We start from the raw sequence: 16,997 nt of genomic DNA, 5'->3' as shown, positions 1-16,997 counted from the left end.
ACGGATGATTTCCGCATGTGTGGTTCCCACCGTGAAGCATGGAGGAGGAGGTGTGATGGTGTGGGGATGCTTTGCTGGTGACACTGTCAGTAATTTGTTAAGAATTCAAGGCACACTTAACCAGCATGGCTACCACAGCATTCTGCAGGGATACGCCATCCCATCTGGTTTGCGCTTAGTCCCACTCATTTGTTTTTCAAAAGGACAACGACCCAACACACCTCTAGGCTATATAAGGACTATTTGACCAAGAAGGAGAGTGACGGAGGGCTGCATCAGATGACCTGGCCTCCACAATCACCTGACCTCAACCCAATTGAGATGGTTTGGGATGAGCTGGACTGCAGAGTGAAGGAAAAGCAGCCAACAAGTGCTCAGCATATGTGGGAACTCCTTCAAGATGGTTTGAAAAGCATTCCTCATGAAGCTGGTTGAGAGAATGCCAAGAATGTACAAAGCTGTCATTAAGGAAAAGGGTGGCTACTTTGAAGAATCTCAAGTATATGATATATTTTGATTGTTTAACACTTTTTTTGGTTACTACGTGATTCCATGTGTTATTTCATAGTTGTGATGTCTTCACTATTATTCTACAATGTAGAAAATAGTAAAATAAAAAATAAGAAAAACCCTTGAATGAGTAGGTTTGACCAAACTTTTGACCGGTACTGTATACTAAATAATATATGTGTGAAATTTGTTTTGATTTAGAAGGGACCATTTTCATGCACCTGTATCAAAACGTTTTTTTTCCCCAGCTGCCCCGGTTATCTATGAACTTAAATAGCGAATAGAGGACACTTTTCCCCATGGTTTATTTTCATGCCAGCCAGGTAGACTATATTCCTGTTGTAAATATAATTAATGTGCTTAGTATTAGGAAAGTTGAGAAATAAATATAGTAGGCCTAGCCTATAGAAAGCTAATCATCTTTTTTAGTGGATGTCATGACTCTTTTCTCGTGCAATTACATAGCCTATAGAAATGTTGCGCAACATGAGCTCATGGGATCTCATGAAGTGTTTGATTAGATTTTTGATTAGATTTGGATTGATGTCAGAGTGATTAGAGCGAGTAGAGTGCTGAGAACAAGCAGTTAACAAGTTTGGTAGACTGCTAATGATCATCAGCAGCATCAGAGCTTGGAGAAGCCTAATTACCATGACTAAATGGTCACGTGGAATTTGACTGCTTTCGTGACTCGTGACCTCCGGTGTAACGGTAACGCGGTCACCGCAACAGCCCTAACTACGACCCCTCCCAGTGCCTAAACCCACAAACCCCCTACCCTCTCTCCCCTGGACTGATGGACTGACTGAAAAGTGATGGAGGGAGAAAGAGGGACAGATCGAGATGGGGGCAGAGAGGAAAAAACAGGGTGACCAATATGGACAAAGTTGTTAACCTTCACACACACTGGTCGACGGTGTGTTGAGTGCAGTTTGTCATTGTAGTATTTTGAGCTGCATGTCTGGCTAATGCACGTCATTGTCAGCTATGCTGGACACTCAGAGCATGATCCAACCATCCTGCAAAGTGTACTAAAAAGATCAGTGGACACCCATGTGTTACTTCAAATATATACTACTGAATTACTCTAAATCAGAGGTCTCCAACAGGTCGATGGTGAGCTACCATAGTTCACCCATGAGGAGCTCACCAAATAATTCTGAAAGCACATGCAATTTTCAATGTGTTCCATCACAGTGTCATAAACAAATCTCACAAGTATCAGACACAGCAAGCTCCCAGCTACTATGTAATCAACGCAACGTTTACATTATCCTACCCCTGGTTAGCCACTATTGGCTTAAAAAGCCAATCCTAACACAAATATTTCTTTTCACCCAAGCCTTCTCAATTAAATGTTAACTGCAAAGTAGGCTTACCTGGCAGAAGTATATCATTTGTATCTATTATTTGCCATGAGCAGCAGCAGTACAGAACCATCACTAGATGCACCATTAAAGGACCAGATATGCAGTTAAAGGTGAATGACACTAAAAAAGGGAACAGGGGAGTAGGTAGCTGACTAGTGGATATTCAGCAGCCTGATGTTCTGGGGGTAGAAGCTCTTGGCCAGTCTTCCAGTTTTTGTCATGATGCTCCTGTACTGCCCGCGTCTTAGTGATGGAAGCGGGGAGAACAGGCTGTGGCTCGGGTTGCTGAGGTCTCTGATCTTGGCCTTCCTGCGACACCTGGTGTTGTCGGTGTCCTGGAGGGCAGGCAGTGTGCACCCAATGATTGGTTCGGCTAAGCATACCACCCTCTGTAGTGCCTTGTGGTCCACGGTGGTGGAGTACGTGTACCAGGCTGTGATGCAGCCAGACAATATGCTCTCAATTGGGCTCCTGTAGAACACTATGAGTGACCTTTGGGACAGGCCACATCCTGAGGTTGAAGAGTTGCTGTCGTGCCTTCACCACGGTGGGCGAAAATAGAATCTTTAATAGTATGTGACATTTTGAGAATCGATTATGGTTTAAAAGCCAGGATGTTATTTCAGCTCTTCATCTGGTAGATTTCGATGCACACTTTTCCACAATCCATTCAAGCCGCCAAACAAAACAATTTGGCTTCTTAATTGGGAAGGTACCCAAAGCTTCTGCAGTGCTGTTGAAATGTAGGCTAAGTAGATTGTGTTCTCCTTTAAAATGATAACGAGTATTGCATCATATGCTACGTCTTTGAAAGCAAAAGTCTTTCAACAAAATGTTTACCCAACGCGTGTCTGTTTTCTGACTGGAAAGTGTTTATTGTTCTCTTGGCCTTCGTCAGAGCTTTTAAACTAAATACTAAACCATCTTTTGATTTCAGAATGTGTGGGCACCGGGGACTCAGGATATGGCTGTGTTGATGTCATGTTCATCAGGCCGTTTGATTGGAACATATGGATAGTTTTAGTTTTGTAGGCGTGGCTACCTATTTAATGAATGGATTAAGCCTGAGCAGTCATTCTGATCTCGTTCCCAATGATCAGTGCTTTGGTTTACTATGTTGCTGTCCAGCACTTCTGAATTTGCGATTCATCCGGCTGTCCACTTTCTTCTGTACGATAGTGTTGTTGATTTGAACATTTTGAAGTGTTGGTGTGTGTACTATTTGATTACATGTGTATGTTACAGCACTTTGGTTTCACTAATATGTTGAAATGGAACCAAATTCTGTTTCTGTCTTCAGTCCTTTTTAAATCGGATAGCGGCGGCTATATGGGCTACTAAAGTATAGGTCTAATGTTATAGTCTGCCTATAACCAGCCTGAGTAGGCCTATAACTCAATTTCTATTCTATTCAGAGTTTAGAGAAATGAATCTAATGGGAAATGAGCTATTATTAGGCTGATTAATGCCATGCATGTCTGTTGAATTTGGAAAAATCCACCCTCACTCGGCCCCACCCCACCTACTCAGCCAATCAGGAGCCCCTATTGCGTTGCTGCCGTGGCGTACTGCATACTTTTTACTAAACGCTATGTGCTAAATGGTATGCAACAATGAGTAAATAGTGTGCAGTTTAAGTATGTAGTATGGGTATTCGGACATGGCCTCTATAAGGGTCCAGATGCAGACACAGTCACCTGTATTGTAGTGGGCCCAGATGCAGACACAGTCACCTGTATTGTAGAGGGCCCAGATGCAGACACAGTCACCTGTATTGTAGTGGGCCCAGATGCAGACACAGTCACCTGTATTGTAGAGGGCCCAGAGGCAGACACACAGTCACCTGTATTGTAGAGGGCCCAGAGGCAGACACAGTCACCTGTATTGTAGAGGGCCCAGAGGCAGACACACAGTCACCTGTATTGTAGTGGGCCCAGATGCAGACACACAGTCACCTGTATTGTAGAGGGCCCAGAGGCAGACACACAGTCACCTGTATTGTAGAGGGCCCAGATGCAGACACACAGTCACCTGTATTGTAGAGGGCCCAGATGCAGACACACAGTCACCTGTATTGTAGTGGGCCCAGATACAGACACACAGTCATCTGTATTGTAGTGGGCCCAGATGCAGACACACAGTCACCTGTATTGTAGTGGGCCCAGATGCAGACACAGTCACCTGTATTGTAGAGGGCCCAGAGGCAGACACACAGTCACCTGTATTGTAGAGGGCCCAGAGGCAGACACACAGTCACCTGTATTGTAGAGGGCCCAGAGGCAGACACACAGTCACCTGTATTGTAGAGGGCCCAGAGGCAGACACACAGTCACCTGTATTGTAGAGGGCCCAGATGCAGACACAGTCACCTGTATTGTAGAGGGCCCAGAGGCAGACACAGTCACCTGTATTGTAGAGGGCCCAGATGCAGACACAGTCACCTGTATTGTAGAGGGCCCAGAGGCAGACACACAGTCACCTGTATTGTAGAGGGCCCAGATGCAGACACAGTCACCTGTATTGTAGAGGGCCCAGAGGCAGACACACAGTCACCTGTATTGTAGAGGGCCCAGAGGCAGACACACAGTCACCTGTATTGTAGAGGGCCCAGAGGCAGACACACAGTCACCTGTATTGTAGAGGGAGGAGTTATCACCTCCGCACCTTATAGGCTTATGAATCCATGGGAATTAGAATGAACTATTGGTGGTATACACATGAAGAGGGAATCACACACACACACACCTTATAGGCTTATGAATCCATGGGAATTAGAATGAACTATTGGTGGTATACACATGAAGAGGGAATCACACACACACACACCTTATAGGCTTATGAATCCATGGGAATTAGAATGAACTATTGGTGGTAAAAGGGAACACACACACACACCTTATAGGCTTATGAATCCATGGGAATTAGAATGAACTATTGGTGGTATACACATGAAGAGGGAATCACACACACACACACACCTTATAGGCTTATGAATCCATGGGAATTAGAATGAACTATTGGTGGTATACACATGAAGAGGGAATCACACACACACACACACCTTATAGGCTTATGAATCCTTGAGAATTAGAATGAACTATTGGTGGTATACACATGAAGAGGGAATCAGGCGTTGGAGTCTTATAACCATATTATCAACTGATAAACTATTCAGCCTACACATTCAGTCTAGAAAACACCTCTACTTGTGTTGATCAATACCCTATAATGACAAAGCAAAAACAGGTTTTTAAAATGTTTACAAATTTATAAAAACTTAAATATTACATTTACATAAGTATTCAAATCCTTTACTCAGTACTTTTGTTGAAGCACCTTTGGCAGCGATTACAGCCCTGAGTCTTCTTGGTTATGACGCTACAAGCGTGGCACACCAGTATTTGGGGAGTTTCTCCCATCCTTCTCTGCAGTTCCTTTCAATCTCTGTCAGGTTGGATGGGGAGCATCCCTGCACAGCTATTTTCAGGTTTCTCCAGAGATGTTCGATCGGGTTCAAGTCCCGGCCCTGGCTGGGCCACTCAAGGACATTCAGCCACTCCTGCGTTGTCTTGGCTGTGTGCTTAGGGTCGTTGTCCTGTTGGAAGGTGAACCTTCGCCCCAGTCTGAGTTCCTGAGCGCTCTGGAGCGGGTTTTCATGAAGTATCTCTGTACTTTGGTCCGTTCATCTTTCCCTTGATCCTGACTAGTCTTCCAGTCCCTGCTGCTGAAAAACATCCCCACAGCATGATGCTGCCACCACCATGCTTTGCCGTAGGGATTGTGCCAGGTTTCCTCCACACATGAGGCTTGGCATTCAGGCCAAAGAGTTTAATCTTGGTTTCATCAGACCAGAGAATCTTGTTTCTCATGGTCTGAGAGGCCTTTATGTGCCTTTTGGCAAATTCCAAGTGGGCTGTCATGTGCCTTTTACTGAGGAGTGTCTTCCATCTGGCCACTCTAACATAAAGGCCTGATTGGTTGTCCTTCTGGAAGGTTCTCCACAGAGGAACTCTGGAGCTCTGTCAGAGTGACCATCGGGTTCTTGGTCACTTCCCTGACCAAGGCCCTTTGCAAAAATTTAAACAACCAAAAAACTCTTCGCTTTGTCATTGTGTAGATTGATGAAAAAAAAAAATACTTGATTTTAGAATAAGCCTGTAACGTAACAAAATGTGGAAAAAGAGGGGGGGGGGCTGAATACTGAATACAGTGGGGCCAGTGTTGTGAAATGTCCAGATTTAGAGGTAGAATTGTGGCGTTTGCCTGTTTAAATTAAACCAGAGGTATTTACAGGCGGGCATTCTCTTCTGTCTTCCGTTCCCATGGGGCCTGGGCATGACTTCACAGCATTAGGGTAAGAGGCGAGGATGAGAGCTAGCCAGGCATTTGGTGTGGCTGTATGTTACAACATTGGCTTCCAAGGTGACAAAGTATACTCCTCTTGGTGACAATGCACCTTGTAACTATGCCTGTCCAGTGAGGTTGAGCAAAGTCACACTAGAAGTTGCACTTTGCTCTTTCAGATTCCCCCGTGGGAGAGGAGGAGGGTGAAGAACCGGAGAAACAGCCCACAGAGCAAGCATCCCCACAGGAGAAGAAAGGAAAGAAGAGGAAGAGTGTAACAGAAAACCCAGTCCCGGTTAAGAAGAAGACTGCATTGGTATGTAATAGTTTGTTGTAAACTTTACACTTCTGACTTCAATGTGTTTTGTTTGGATTACGATTGTACTGCTTCTCTCAATTCTATTTGTCTACACAGAAATCACAGACTGAGTGTTTTATGGCTCAGGAGAAGAAAGAGGATGGAGAAAAAAAGCCCAAGAAAAAGAGAAAGGTAAGATTGAGGATGGAGGGCATTGAAGAGACACCTGCTGTACCAAAGAGGAACTGCAGTTAAAAGGTGCATACATTCAATTGCATTGGAGTTAAACGTGGGAATTGTGGCTTTGTGTGTATTCAGAAGAAGAAGAAGACGATCACAGACGTCCTCGCCACCTCGGAACCCAAATCGGGCTCTCCAGGTGACCTGCAGAGCCTGGTTCTAGAACACTTCAAAGACAAACGCTCCGTCATCGAGCTGGAGGAGCTCAAACTACAAGGTGAGTCACCTTCCAACTGTCACACCTGACCTCTGTCTGCTGTTAGGTCTAAAGCATGAAACACACAGGTACTCACTGCCGATAGGTACTTATCACAGTGGGAGGCCATTCCTTCTCTTGCTAGAACAAAAGCGGTACCTGCTCTGTCCTGACCCGGTAGTGACGGACCTGCCAATTCTACTTGTAGCAATATTCGCCAGTGGCCAACAACTTTACTTTGAGCCAATCAGAGCACAAACCCTCACGTGGGGGAGCCAACAACAAAAAAGGAAAAAAGAGGGCATTTTCTATGTACATCCACGGATGAGCCAGTCACACTTCATATGCAATGTACCGTAGGCTATGTAATGGTAGCTAGCTAAGTGCACAGACGCAATGCACACAACACTAAATACTTCCTCCAAGCTAGCTAACCACTGTAGCAAGCAAATATTGACATTATAATTAAATCACAATAGTTTCCATGAAACAGCTGCCTGTGTTAGCTGCCGAGTTTGTGCAGTGTTCTTAGCTAACATTAGCTAGCTAGCTAAACATTTGGCTATGAGCTGGCACTGGCAGTATGGGATTATGGAGAGTGAATTCAATTGTTTCTTCGTCATCTTGCTAGGTAGTTATCAAGCTGTGGTCATCTGGCTAGTATCAACAAGGGCTTTCTAGGCTTTCTACAAAATGGCAACATTAGCACAGATAGCTTGGAATCTAGACCAATAAGCAATGCACATGGATATGCATTGCCAAACTAGCGGTTAAGCTCGTTGGGCCAATAACCGAAAGGTCGTTAGTTCAAACCCTGAGCTGAAAAATCTGTTGATGTGCACTTGAACGAGACACGTAACCATAATTTCTCCTGTTAGTCGCTCTGGAAAAGAGTCTGCTAAATGACTAAAATGTAAAAAACACTACTGCCACCTTCTGGATTGGAGTATTTTAACAAGACTGAGTGGCTGACGAATTCAAAGGACTTTGCTGTGTGAATGATTGACTGCCGACACCTGACCCGGTAGGCAGGCACCGAAGTACGGTAGGCAGACAAGCATTGGTGTGTCTGAGCTTTAAGGACCATCAGTCTGTCTGTCTAAAGGCGCCTGCATGCTTCCCAGCCGAAATGTTTCAGAAGAGGTCTTTCATACAGTATATTATAATGACATTTTGTGACGTTTTTGTTCGTTTTGGACTTTTTTAAAACTTTGTTTTTGTTCGTTTTGGACTTTTTTCATTTTGGACTTTTTGGTTTTTTCGTCAGTTCGGGCACACAAAATGTTTTCTCAGGCGAGCCGAAGTCTACGTCCTTTCGTCGGTGATTGGTCAACAGTAGAGATATGTTGTCATTCACTGAGAGACGACTCATTTTCATGCAAATTTTTTCATTAACCTGGATCGGACCCTTTTAAATTTTCGCCTAAAATGACATACCCAATCTAACTGCTTGACGCTCAGGACCTGAAGCAAGGATATGCATATTCTTGATCCCATTTGAAAGGAAACACTTTGAAGTTTGTGGAAATGTGAAATTAATTTAGGAGAATATAACACATATCTGGTAAAAGATAATACAAAGAAAAACATGTTTTTTTTTCATCTTTGAAATGTTAAGTAATCTTAGGGGTGTAGGCACAATTTAGATTTTGACCACTAGATTGCAGCAGTGTATGTGCAAAGTTTTAGACTGATCCAATGAACCATTGTGTTACTGTTCAAATGTTGTATCAAGTCTGCCCAAATGTGCCGAATTGGTCAACTGATACATTTTCAAGTACATAACCATAGAGAACATACAACAATAATATGGTAATACAAAATTGAAGTTTACACACTCCCAGGAATGTCAGAAACGATGGATAATTAGCTTCCCTGCAGAAAAGACACTAACCTGCACACATCTAGATGGGGGGGACACAGCAGGGGTTCAAACTGTAGAACCCAGTTCCTACATTTGAATAGAATTATTATTATTTTTTTTTTAAATAGCTACATTTTTATCTCTGGGACACTCAGGATGACAAATCAGAGCAAGATTACTGAATGTAAGTACATTATTTACCTTCAAAGGTGAATGTATCAAACCAGTTGCCGTGATAAGTTTTTTGTTGTTGTCCACTCTCCTCAAACAATAGCATGGTATTTTTTCACTGTAATAGCTACTGTAAATTGGACAGTGCAGTTAGATTAACAAGAATTTAAGCTTTCTGCCCGTATAAGACCTGTCTATGGTCCTGGGAAATGTTCTTGTTACTTACAACGTCATGCTAATCACATTAGCACACGTTTGCTCAACCGTCCTGCGGGGAGGGGGGGGGGGGGTGATCTTGTAGAGGTTTTAAGAAATACTGCACTAAACCGCTTCGTTCGATATAAAATTGTGTGATTAAGATATCCTCGGCAAAACGTCAAAATGAGTGACAGATTTCTTGAGTTATCGTAGATTCATTCTGACTATTGAGGAAGTGTATACTGGCTACGATGTCTCTAAGTGGACAAACGGTACTCTTGATGTTTTTTTTCTTGTTTTTGAAGCTGTCCTTTTATGGGAGTATGCGTGCACACTCGTTCGGTTTGCCTAGCTGTGTTTGGATAGGTGCCAGCCGAACTGAAGCATGCTGACGCCTTTAGTCTCTCTGTCTCGCATTCTTTCTCTCTCACTTTCTCTGAATTTCCTAATGTGACTTTCTTCTCTGATTGGTCACTCCCAGATTCCTGCTTCGTGAGGAGTAATGACCTCACACACAGCCTCTCCTCCTACCTGAAAGAAAGTGAGTTCAAACCAAACCATCACACCTTACATACCTAAATACATAACATTTTACATGTACATTACATACCTCTCACCAATACATTACTCCTTTTTAACCTTAATGTTACACTAATAGGACTGCTGTCCCATATGTGCTCTAAGTCTTCTGTCATGTTCCTAGATGTGTCCTTGGGTATTAACTCAATAGTCTGATGTTAGCTTCCACTCCTAATCACCTCTCCTTCATCTGCACTGCTGTAATAGAGAAAATTAGGAGAGGAAGCCACTTTAGACTATTGACATCCGTCCCTTGTATCACAATATATGTTTTTCCCTTTCTCTTTTCGCTCAGTTTGTCCCAAATGGGCTAAGGTCCAGAAGCAGCACACAGAGAAGAGTTCTGTGGTTCTGCTCATCGTCTGTAGCGCCGCGCTAAGAGTCATCGAGCTCATCAAGTGAGTGACAACGCACATCTCCCTCTTTTACCATTTATCATCTTTTATTGTGTATACATTATGGCACTTCTCAGCTCAATATAATGCTCCCTTGTTTTTACATCTTCACCAGACAGTTAACCACCTTCAAGGGAGAGGCCAAAGTGCTGAAGCTGTTTGCAAAGCACATCAAGGTAACAGACCCTACTGTGCAATAGATTCCTATGAATACTAATGTGTACAGATGAGCCATTCTGAGAGTGAGTAAAGCCAAGTGTGACCGTACTTTGTCTTTCTGTCCCCAGGTAGAGGAGCAGGTGAAGCTCCTACAGACAGGGGTGACACACATCGGGGTGGGGACGCCAGGGAGACTGAGCGCCCTCATTGAGAAAGGTACAGCTTGTCCTTAGTGTGGCTTAACTTACTGTGACTTTATTCTGATCCCCTAAACTTCAACTGGAGGTGTGCACTAATTCACTCCCCTTCTGGGATTTAACCCCATTTGACCCCTATCTGACCTCTGACCTTTTCCAGAGGGTCTGACCCTGCCTCCCCTGCGTTTCCTGGTTCTGGACTGGAACTGGAGGGACCAGAAGCTTCGCAGGATGGTGGACATTCCTGAGGTGAGACTACAACGCCCCCTGCTGGACCAGTAACAGTCACACTTTACACAGCATGGAAAATGTACTCTAGTAGTTCATGGGCTTTCTGCCAGACAGACTATATGGAGTTTCTTAATAACACAGCCCTCTTTTTCACTTCCAGGTCAAAGGTGACTTGCTGAAGCTGCTGGATATGGGGATCTTGAAAGGTTGTAGGGAAGGAAAAGTCAAAGTGGGACTGTTCTGATACAAACACACCTAGTGCCATAATCTGCCATTTTTTGTATTATTTTTTTATTTCACCTTTATTTAACCAGGTTGGCCAGTTGAGAACAAGTTCTCATTTACAACTGCGACCTGGCCAAGATAAAGCAAAGCAGTGCGACACAAACAACACGGAGTTACACATAAACAAACGTACAGTAAATAAATCTATATACAGTGTGTGCAAATGGCGTGAGGAGGTAAGCCAATAAATAGGCCATAGTAGCAGAGTAATTAAAATTTAGCAAATTAACACTGGAGTGAGAGATGTGCAGATGATGATGAGCAAGTAGAAATACTGGTGTGGAAAAAAGTAAATAAAAACAATATGGGGATGAGGTAGGTAGATTGGGTGCGCTATTTACAGCGATCGGTGAGCTGCTCAGATAGCTGATGCCATATACGGGGATACAAACACACACCTAGTGCCATACTCTGCTATATACTGACATACAAACACACACCCAACCAAGTCAGACTGGACCTCTTCTCATCATGCACTTGTTCACACGCGCGCACAAACACTCACACGCAACAAGTTAATTAGGGCCCGTCAAACCAATCCTGTCTCCATAACAGACAGAGACTGCTGGACATTTCAACCATCTACCCTATCCTGTGTTTACCCTCTCTCTGTGACACTGTGTTCTTGTTCTATTTTAAGTGACCATGTAAAATGTCTGATATGGTTTATACAGTGTTGTAGTTCAACAATAACACAGCCCAACAGTGTGATGGTTTGAATAAAGACATTCTGAATGGAACCAGACTCTCTTGTTTGTTCACACCAGCGGGAAGCCCCTCCCACTGAGTCTGTGATGTCATGAGTTGTTTCGCCCAGTAGGTAGTCTGGTTTGTCATAACATCCTGTGTGTAAGTGTGTTCTACAACAAGGAGGCTGGAACAGACAACGGCAACTAGTTCAGTGAGGAAGAAATAACGGATCATAAGGTACTGTCGGAAAATAAACCGGAGATATTTTAGTACTTGGATGATAGGCTGTAATACATCCGTTTGTATGTATGTAGGACTGAATCGCTAGGGAAAGAGTGAGCGAAGAACAGTAGAAAAATAAAAGAGGAAGTAGAGCAGAGGATTCTGGTTAATGAGTAACAGCCTGTCTCAAAGGTCTTCCCCAACCTAGCCCTAAGCCTGCTGGTAAAAGTCTCTTGGCAGGCAGGGGAGCGAGGGAGAGAAATGTTGATAAGACTGCGTTAAAGAAGACCGGAAGAGAAGAGAGGGAAGACTCCTGTTCCTTGCTTGTTTTCTGGTTGTCTGACTTTCCCGGTCTCATCACCCTTCCCCAGCCAGAGCTCTCTGTCATGGGCAAGGCGAAGGCCAACGCTGGGCCCCTGGCCCGGAGGCCTGATAACTCTGCTTTCAAACAGCAGAGACTGCCTGCCTGGTCCCCCATGCTCACAGCTCAAACCGTCCTGCCTTTCTTCTACGGTATGGCTACTGTGTGTGTGCTGCTGGGAGTGTGGCTACTTGTCACCGTGCAGAATACACATGAACTGAAGGTGAGTAAGCGATCCTTTCGAATAATAGAATATATATATTTTATTCTACCGATACACACACACACACACACACACACAATCACTTGAAATGGAGCAGGTAACACCCTCCAGAGCGCATAGCTTATCATCTAACCATGAACACAAGATAGAGGTAGAAAGAGACTAGTTTCAGGGTATTCTGATAGAGGGAGAGGTAGAAAGAGAGAGGACTTCCAGGGTATTCTTTGAAGAAGTGAAGCTACAGTATAATAAATGGCTGTGGGAAACAAACATTCTAAGATTCATATAGATTGTAATGTGTTGGCTATACAGTGCATTCGGAAAGTATTCAGATCCCTTGACTTTTTACACATTTTGTTACGTTACAGCCTTATTCGAAAATAGGATTACATTTTTTTTTTCTCAATCCACATACTACCCCATAAAAAAAAAAAAAGGTGAAATATCACATTTACATAAGTATTCAGACCCTTTGTTGAAGCACCTTTGGCAGCGATTACAGCCTAGAGTCTTTTTGGTATGACACTTGGCACACCTATATTTGCACAGTTTCTTCCATTCTTCTCTGCAGATCCCCTCAAAATCTGTCAAGTTGGATGGGGAGCATCGCTGCACAGCTATTTTCAGGTCTCTTCAGGGACGTTCGATCGGGTTCAAGTCTGGGCTCTGGCTAGACCATTCAAGGACATTCAGAGACTTGTCCCGAAGCCACTCCTGCGTTGTCTTGGCTGTATGCTTAGGGTCGTTGTCCTGTTGGAAGGTGAACCTTCGCCCCCAGTCTGAGGTCCTGAGCACTCTGGAGCAGGTTTTCATCAGGATCTCTCTGTACTTTGCTCCGTTAATCTTTCCCTAGATCCTGACTAGTTTTACAGTCCCTGCCGCTGAAAAAAATCCCCACAGCATGATGCTGCCACCACCACGCTTCACCGTAGGGATGGTGCCTTGTTTCCTCCCAGTGTGACACTTCGCATTCAGGCAAAAGAGTTCAATTTTGGTTTCATCAGACCAGAGAATATTGTTTCTCATGGTCTTAGAGTCCTTTATGTGCCATTTGGCAAACTCCAAGTAGGCCGTCATGTGCCTTTTACTGAGGAGTGGCTTCCGTCTGGCCACTCTACCATAATGGCCTGATTGGTAGAATGCTGCAGAGATGGTTGTCTTTCTGGAAGGTTATCCAATCTCCACAGAGGAACTCGGTCAGAGTGACAATCAGGTTCTTGGTCACCTCCCTGACCAAGGCCCTTCTGCCCCGATTGCTCAGTTCAGCTCTAGGAAGAGTGTTAGTGGTTCTCAACTTCTTCCATTTAAGAATGATGGAGGCCACTGTGTTCTTGGGGAACTTCAATAATACAGACATGTTTTGGTACCCTTCCCTTGAGCTCTGTGAACAATTCCTTCGACCTCATGGCCTGGTTTTTTTCTCTGACATGCACTGTCAACTGTGGGACCTTATATAGACAGGTGTGTGCCTTTCCAAATCATGTCCAATCAATTGAATTTACCACAGGTGGACTCCAATCAAGTTGTAGAAACATCTCAAGGATGATCAATGGAAACAGGATGCACCTGAGCTCAATTTCGTGTCTCATAGCAAAAGGTCTGAATACTTATGTAAAAAATTATTTCTGTTTTTTATTTTGAATAAATGTGCAAAAAATTGCTTTGCCATTATGGGGTATTGTGTGTAGATTTGATGAGGAAAATATTTTATTTCATCCATTTTAGAATAAGGCTGTAACGTAACAAAATGTGGAAAAAGTAAAGGGGTCTGAATACTTTCCAAATGCACTGTATATATTTCTCTCCCTCCTGCTATATCTCCTTCCCTCCCTCTGCAGGTAGACTACACACACGCAGGGTCATGTGATAAGTGTTTTGAGATGCGTAAAGACCGTGCCAATGCGAACCAGAGCTGCAACTGCACTGTGGTGTTTAACATCGAGAACACGTTCAAGGTGTGTGAGTATGTCTTGGTCTGTACACTTCGACAAGACCACAAGCTAATGTACTGTATGTGTCAGTGTTAAACATGTTGGAAACCAAATCTAAGTAAGAAGGACAGTGATGATGTGTTTCCTTTCCCAGGGAGATGTGTTCTTCTATTACGGCCTGATCAACTTCCACCAGAACCTCCGGCAATACATGGACTCCAGGGATGATGGACAGATGATTGGGAGAAATAAAAACCTCAAGGTAGCTACTGTTTATCTATCAATCTATTCTTCTCTGTCTTCATCCTCTTAATTTCCTGGTTCATTCTGAGCTTTTACAACATCAAATTCTTCCTGTCTGTATCTACAGAACCCAAGCTCCTATTGCGAGCCCTTCATAAAGGACAAGAACGGACTCCCTATTGCCCCTTGTGGGGCTGTAGCCAACAGCATGTTCAACGGTATTACACCATTACTCAGCAATATCAGTTTATGTCATCAGTCTCTGCTAATAATGTGACTGCATTAATATCCAGTGATATGATCAAATCTCTCCATGACATGAAATACCTGGTTTTGATTAACTGACGAGTTTTGTTTGTGTTTATCCCAGACTCCTTCACTCTGGTGTACCACTCAGCAGCGAGCAGTCTGGTGGTTCCTCTGTTCAGGAAGGGCATCACCTGGTACACCGACAAGAACGTCAAGTTCCGCAACCCACAGCTGGAGAACAAGACCCTAACGTTAGCACAGGTTTTTCAAGGTGTGTCTCACAATACACCCACACAGTGTGTTCACAGCATGTTCAGCGTCACAACACACCCACAGTGTGTTCACAGCATGTTCAGTGTCACAATACACCCACACAGTGTGTTCACGGCGTGTTCAGTGTCACAACGCACCCACACAGTGTGTTCAGCATCACAATACACCCACACAGTGTGTTCATGGCCATCATTATTATTAAATAGACATTTCTATCGCTGCTCTCTCTTGCCTTTCCAAATGTTGTATGACTGTTGTCAAAAACTTTTCCAAATCATGCCTCAATGTTGTCTAGCTGTTGTTAAAACATTGTCTGGACTCTAGATGTAAGCGTTGTCTGTGACTTGTCAGGCACGGGCCAGCCTCTGTACTGGCAGAAGCCAGTGTATGACCTCGACCCCCGGGACAAAAACAACAACGGCTTCATCAACGAGGACCTGATCGTGTGGATGAGGGAGGCTGCCTTCCCCAACTTCAAGAAGCTCTACGGTGTCCTGAACCGAGCCATAGAACCCTTCACCGAGGGGCTGCCGGCTGGAAACTACAGCGTCCTTATCTCCTACAGTATCCTTTGTTATGCATATTACTGTTACCAGGGAGATCACGTTGAGATTTGAGTCAATTGAATCAAAACTATATTTTTTTTACTGTATTTTCCAACAGCATGTTCCTATTTCCAACCCTTAGGTGGATTGGGGTTAATGTAGCTCGTTTCTCTTTGGATGGTAGTGAAACCGTAAGTTGTGGCTTGGAATATTGGATTTGTTTATTTGGTCAGTTACAAGAACAATGGAAAGTCACAGCACATTAAGCACAAAAACACCAACAACTATATCCTTTATCTATGTAATAAAAATGATGGTAACCCATTAAAGTAAGCCTGACTATTTAAATCCTCTGTTTAGATGAAAGGTTTGTGTTCACCTTATGTGGCTGTTTATCCTTGACCTCTGCCCCCTCGCCAGACTTCCCAGTGGAGTACTTCCAGGGCAGAAAGGAAGTGGTCCTGTCCACAGTCAGCTGGTTTGGGGGTCAGAACAACTTCCTGCCCATAGCCTACCTGGTCACAGGCTGTCTCATCCTGCTCCTCGCTGTCATCCTCACCGCCGTCTGGTGGAAGTTTGGTAAGAACGGACGGAATATGGAGGAGTGATGGAAAAGGTGACGAAGAGATATATGGAATTCATAATACTGTACATACAGTGAATGTGATTATTAAAATGGTCAATATGTATGTAGTTCTAGATTAGAGATGGGGGTTTGTGTTTTCGGCATTTGATCATCATGAATGCTTGTACTTGGTTTAATTTCCCTACATGACCTTGTGGTGGCAGTAGTGCTGTTAGAATGAAACGAGGTGGGAAACCATAGGAAATTGTTTTCAGTGATAATTTGTCTGTGCTTGAATATGCATTAAAAACATACTTTGGTGACTAAGTATTTTTTAAACCTCCCACTGGGTGTGTCAATGTGTAGTTCATAAATTAATAATCTGAGTTTTACCTCAATTAGCCACTGTTTTTCTAGAAACTGTGCTGCGCAATTTTCCCTACGTGTTCCAGCCCTCTAGCAATTTGAGTTCAACCAATGAGCTTCAGTCTCACGCTCGATGTGTGACAGCAGTATGCAATTTTTGGGGACCACCTTTGGCTCGTGAGTACTACTTTCAGAACTACTCGCTAAAAAGTATACAAAAGTACCAGAGAATCCCTTTAAGATGTGAAATATGACAATCATTGACGTTTTATTTTATTCACTGTAGACCGTG

General features: G+C 43.7%; 2 protein-coding genes across 3 annotated transcripts in view; both read left to right on the top strand.

Annotated features, from left to right (window-relative positions):
* The window catches only part of cmss1 (cms1 ribosomal small subunit homolog), an 83,850-nt gene extending 72,073 nt beyond the window's left edge, over positions 1-11,777 (top strand). For both annotated transcript variants that reach the window (XM_014174250.2, XM_014174251.2), the window contains 9 exons: positions 6,404-6,540; positions 6,640-6,714; positions 6,841-6,979; positions 9,673-9,732; positions 10,066-10,168; positions 10,281-10,341; positions 10,453-10,540; positions 10,682-10,770; positions 10,913-11,777. In XM_014174250.2, coding sequence (XP_014029725.1) covers positions 6,404-6,540; positions 6,640-6,714; positions 6,841-6,979; positions 9,673-9,732; positions 10,066-10,168; positions 10,281-10,341; positions 10,453-10,540; positions 10,682-10,770; positions 10,913-10,996 — 836 coding nt within the window. In that variant the 3' untranslated portion in view covers positions 10,997-11,777. The remainder of the gene's footprint in view (positions 1-6,403; positions 6,541-6,639; positions 6,715-6,840; positions 6,980-9,672; positions 9,733-10,065; positions 10,169-10,280; positions 10,342-10,452; positions 10,541-10,681; positions 10,771-10,912) is intronic.
* Positions 11,778-11,839: 62 nt separating this feature from the next.
* On the top strand, positions 11,840-16,685 carry LOC106586702 (transmembrane protein 30C). Its single transcript, XM_014174248.2, has 8 exons — positions 11,840-11,964; positions 12,321-12,533; positions 14,372-14,488; positions 14,619-14,726; positions 14,835-14,925; positions 15,078-15,227; positions 15,581-15,793; positions 16,195-16,685. Exons 2-8 carry the CDS (start codon positions 12,336-12,338, stop codon positions 16,380-16,382), a joined length of 1,065 nt encoding a protein of 354 aa, XP_014029723.1. The 5' UTR covers positions 11,840-11,964; positions 12,321-12,335; the 3' UTR covers positions 16,383-16,685.
* Positions 16,686-16,997: the final 312 nt, after the last annotated feature.

Source organism: Salmo salar, chromosome ssa25 (genome assembly GCF_905237065.1).
Source record: "Salmo salar chromosome ssa25, Ssal_v3.1, whole genome shotgun sequence".
Taxonomy (NCBI): Eukaryota; Metazoa; Chordata; class Actinopteri; order Salmoniformes; family Salmonidae; genus Salmo; species Salmo salar.
The sequence above is the reverse complement of the archived record's forward strand: the minus strand, read 5'-3'. Positions and strand labels throughout refer to the sequence as shown.

What these genes read in the sequence shown, in the direction of transcription:
- LOC106586702 (XM_014174248.2), top strand. Translation starts at nt 12,336, where the DNA reads ATGGGCAAGGCGAAGGCCAACGCTGGGCCCCTGGCCCGGAGGCCTGAT. An exon ending in AGAATACACATGAACTGAAG is followed by an intron (nt 12,534 to 14,371) that starts GTGAGTAAGCGA and finishes CTCCCTCTGCAG; the next exon opens with GTAGACTACACACACGCAGG. An exon ending in ACATCGAGAACACGTTCAAG is followed by an intron (nt 14,489 to 14,618) that starts GTGTGTGAGTAT and finishes TTCCTTTCCCAG; the next exon opens with GGAGATGTGTTCTTCTATTA.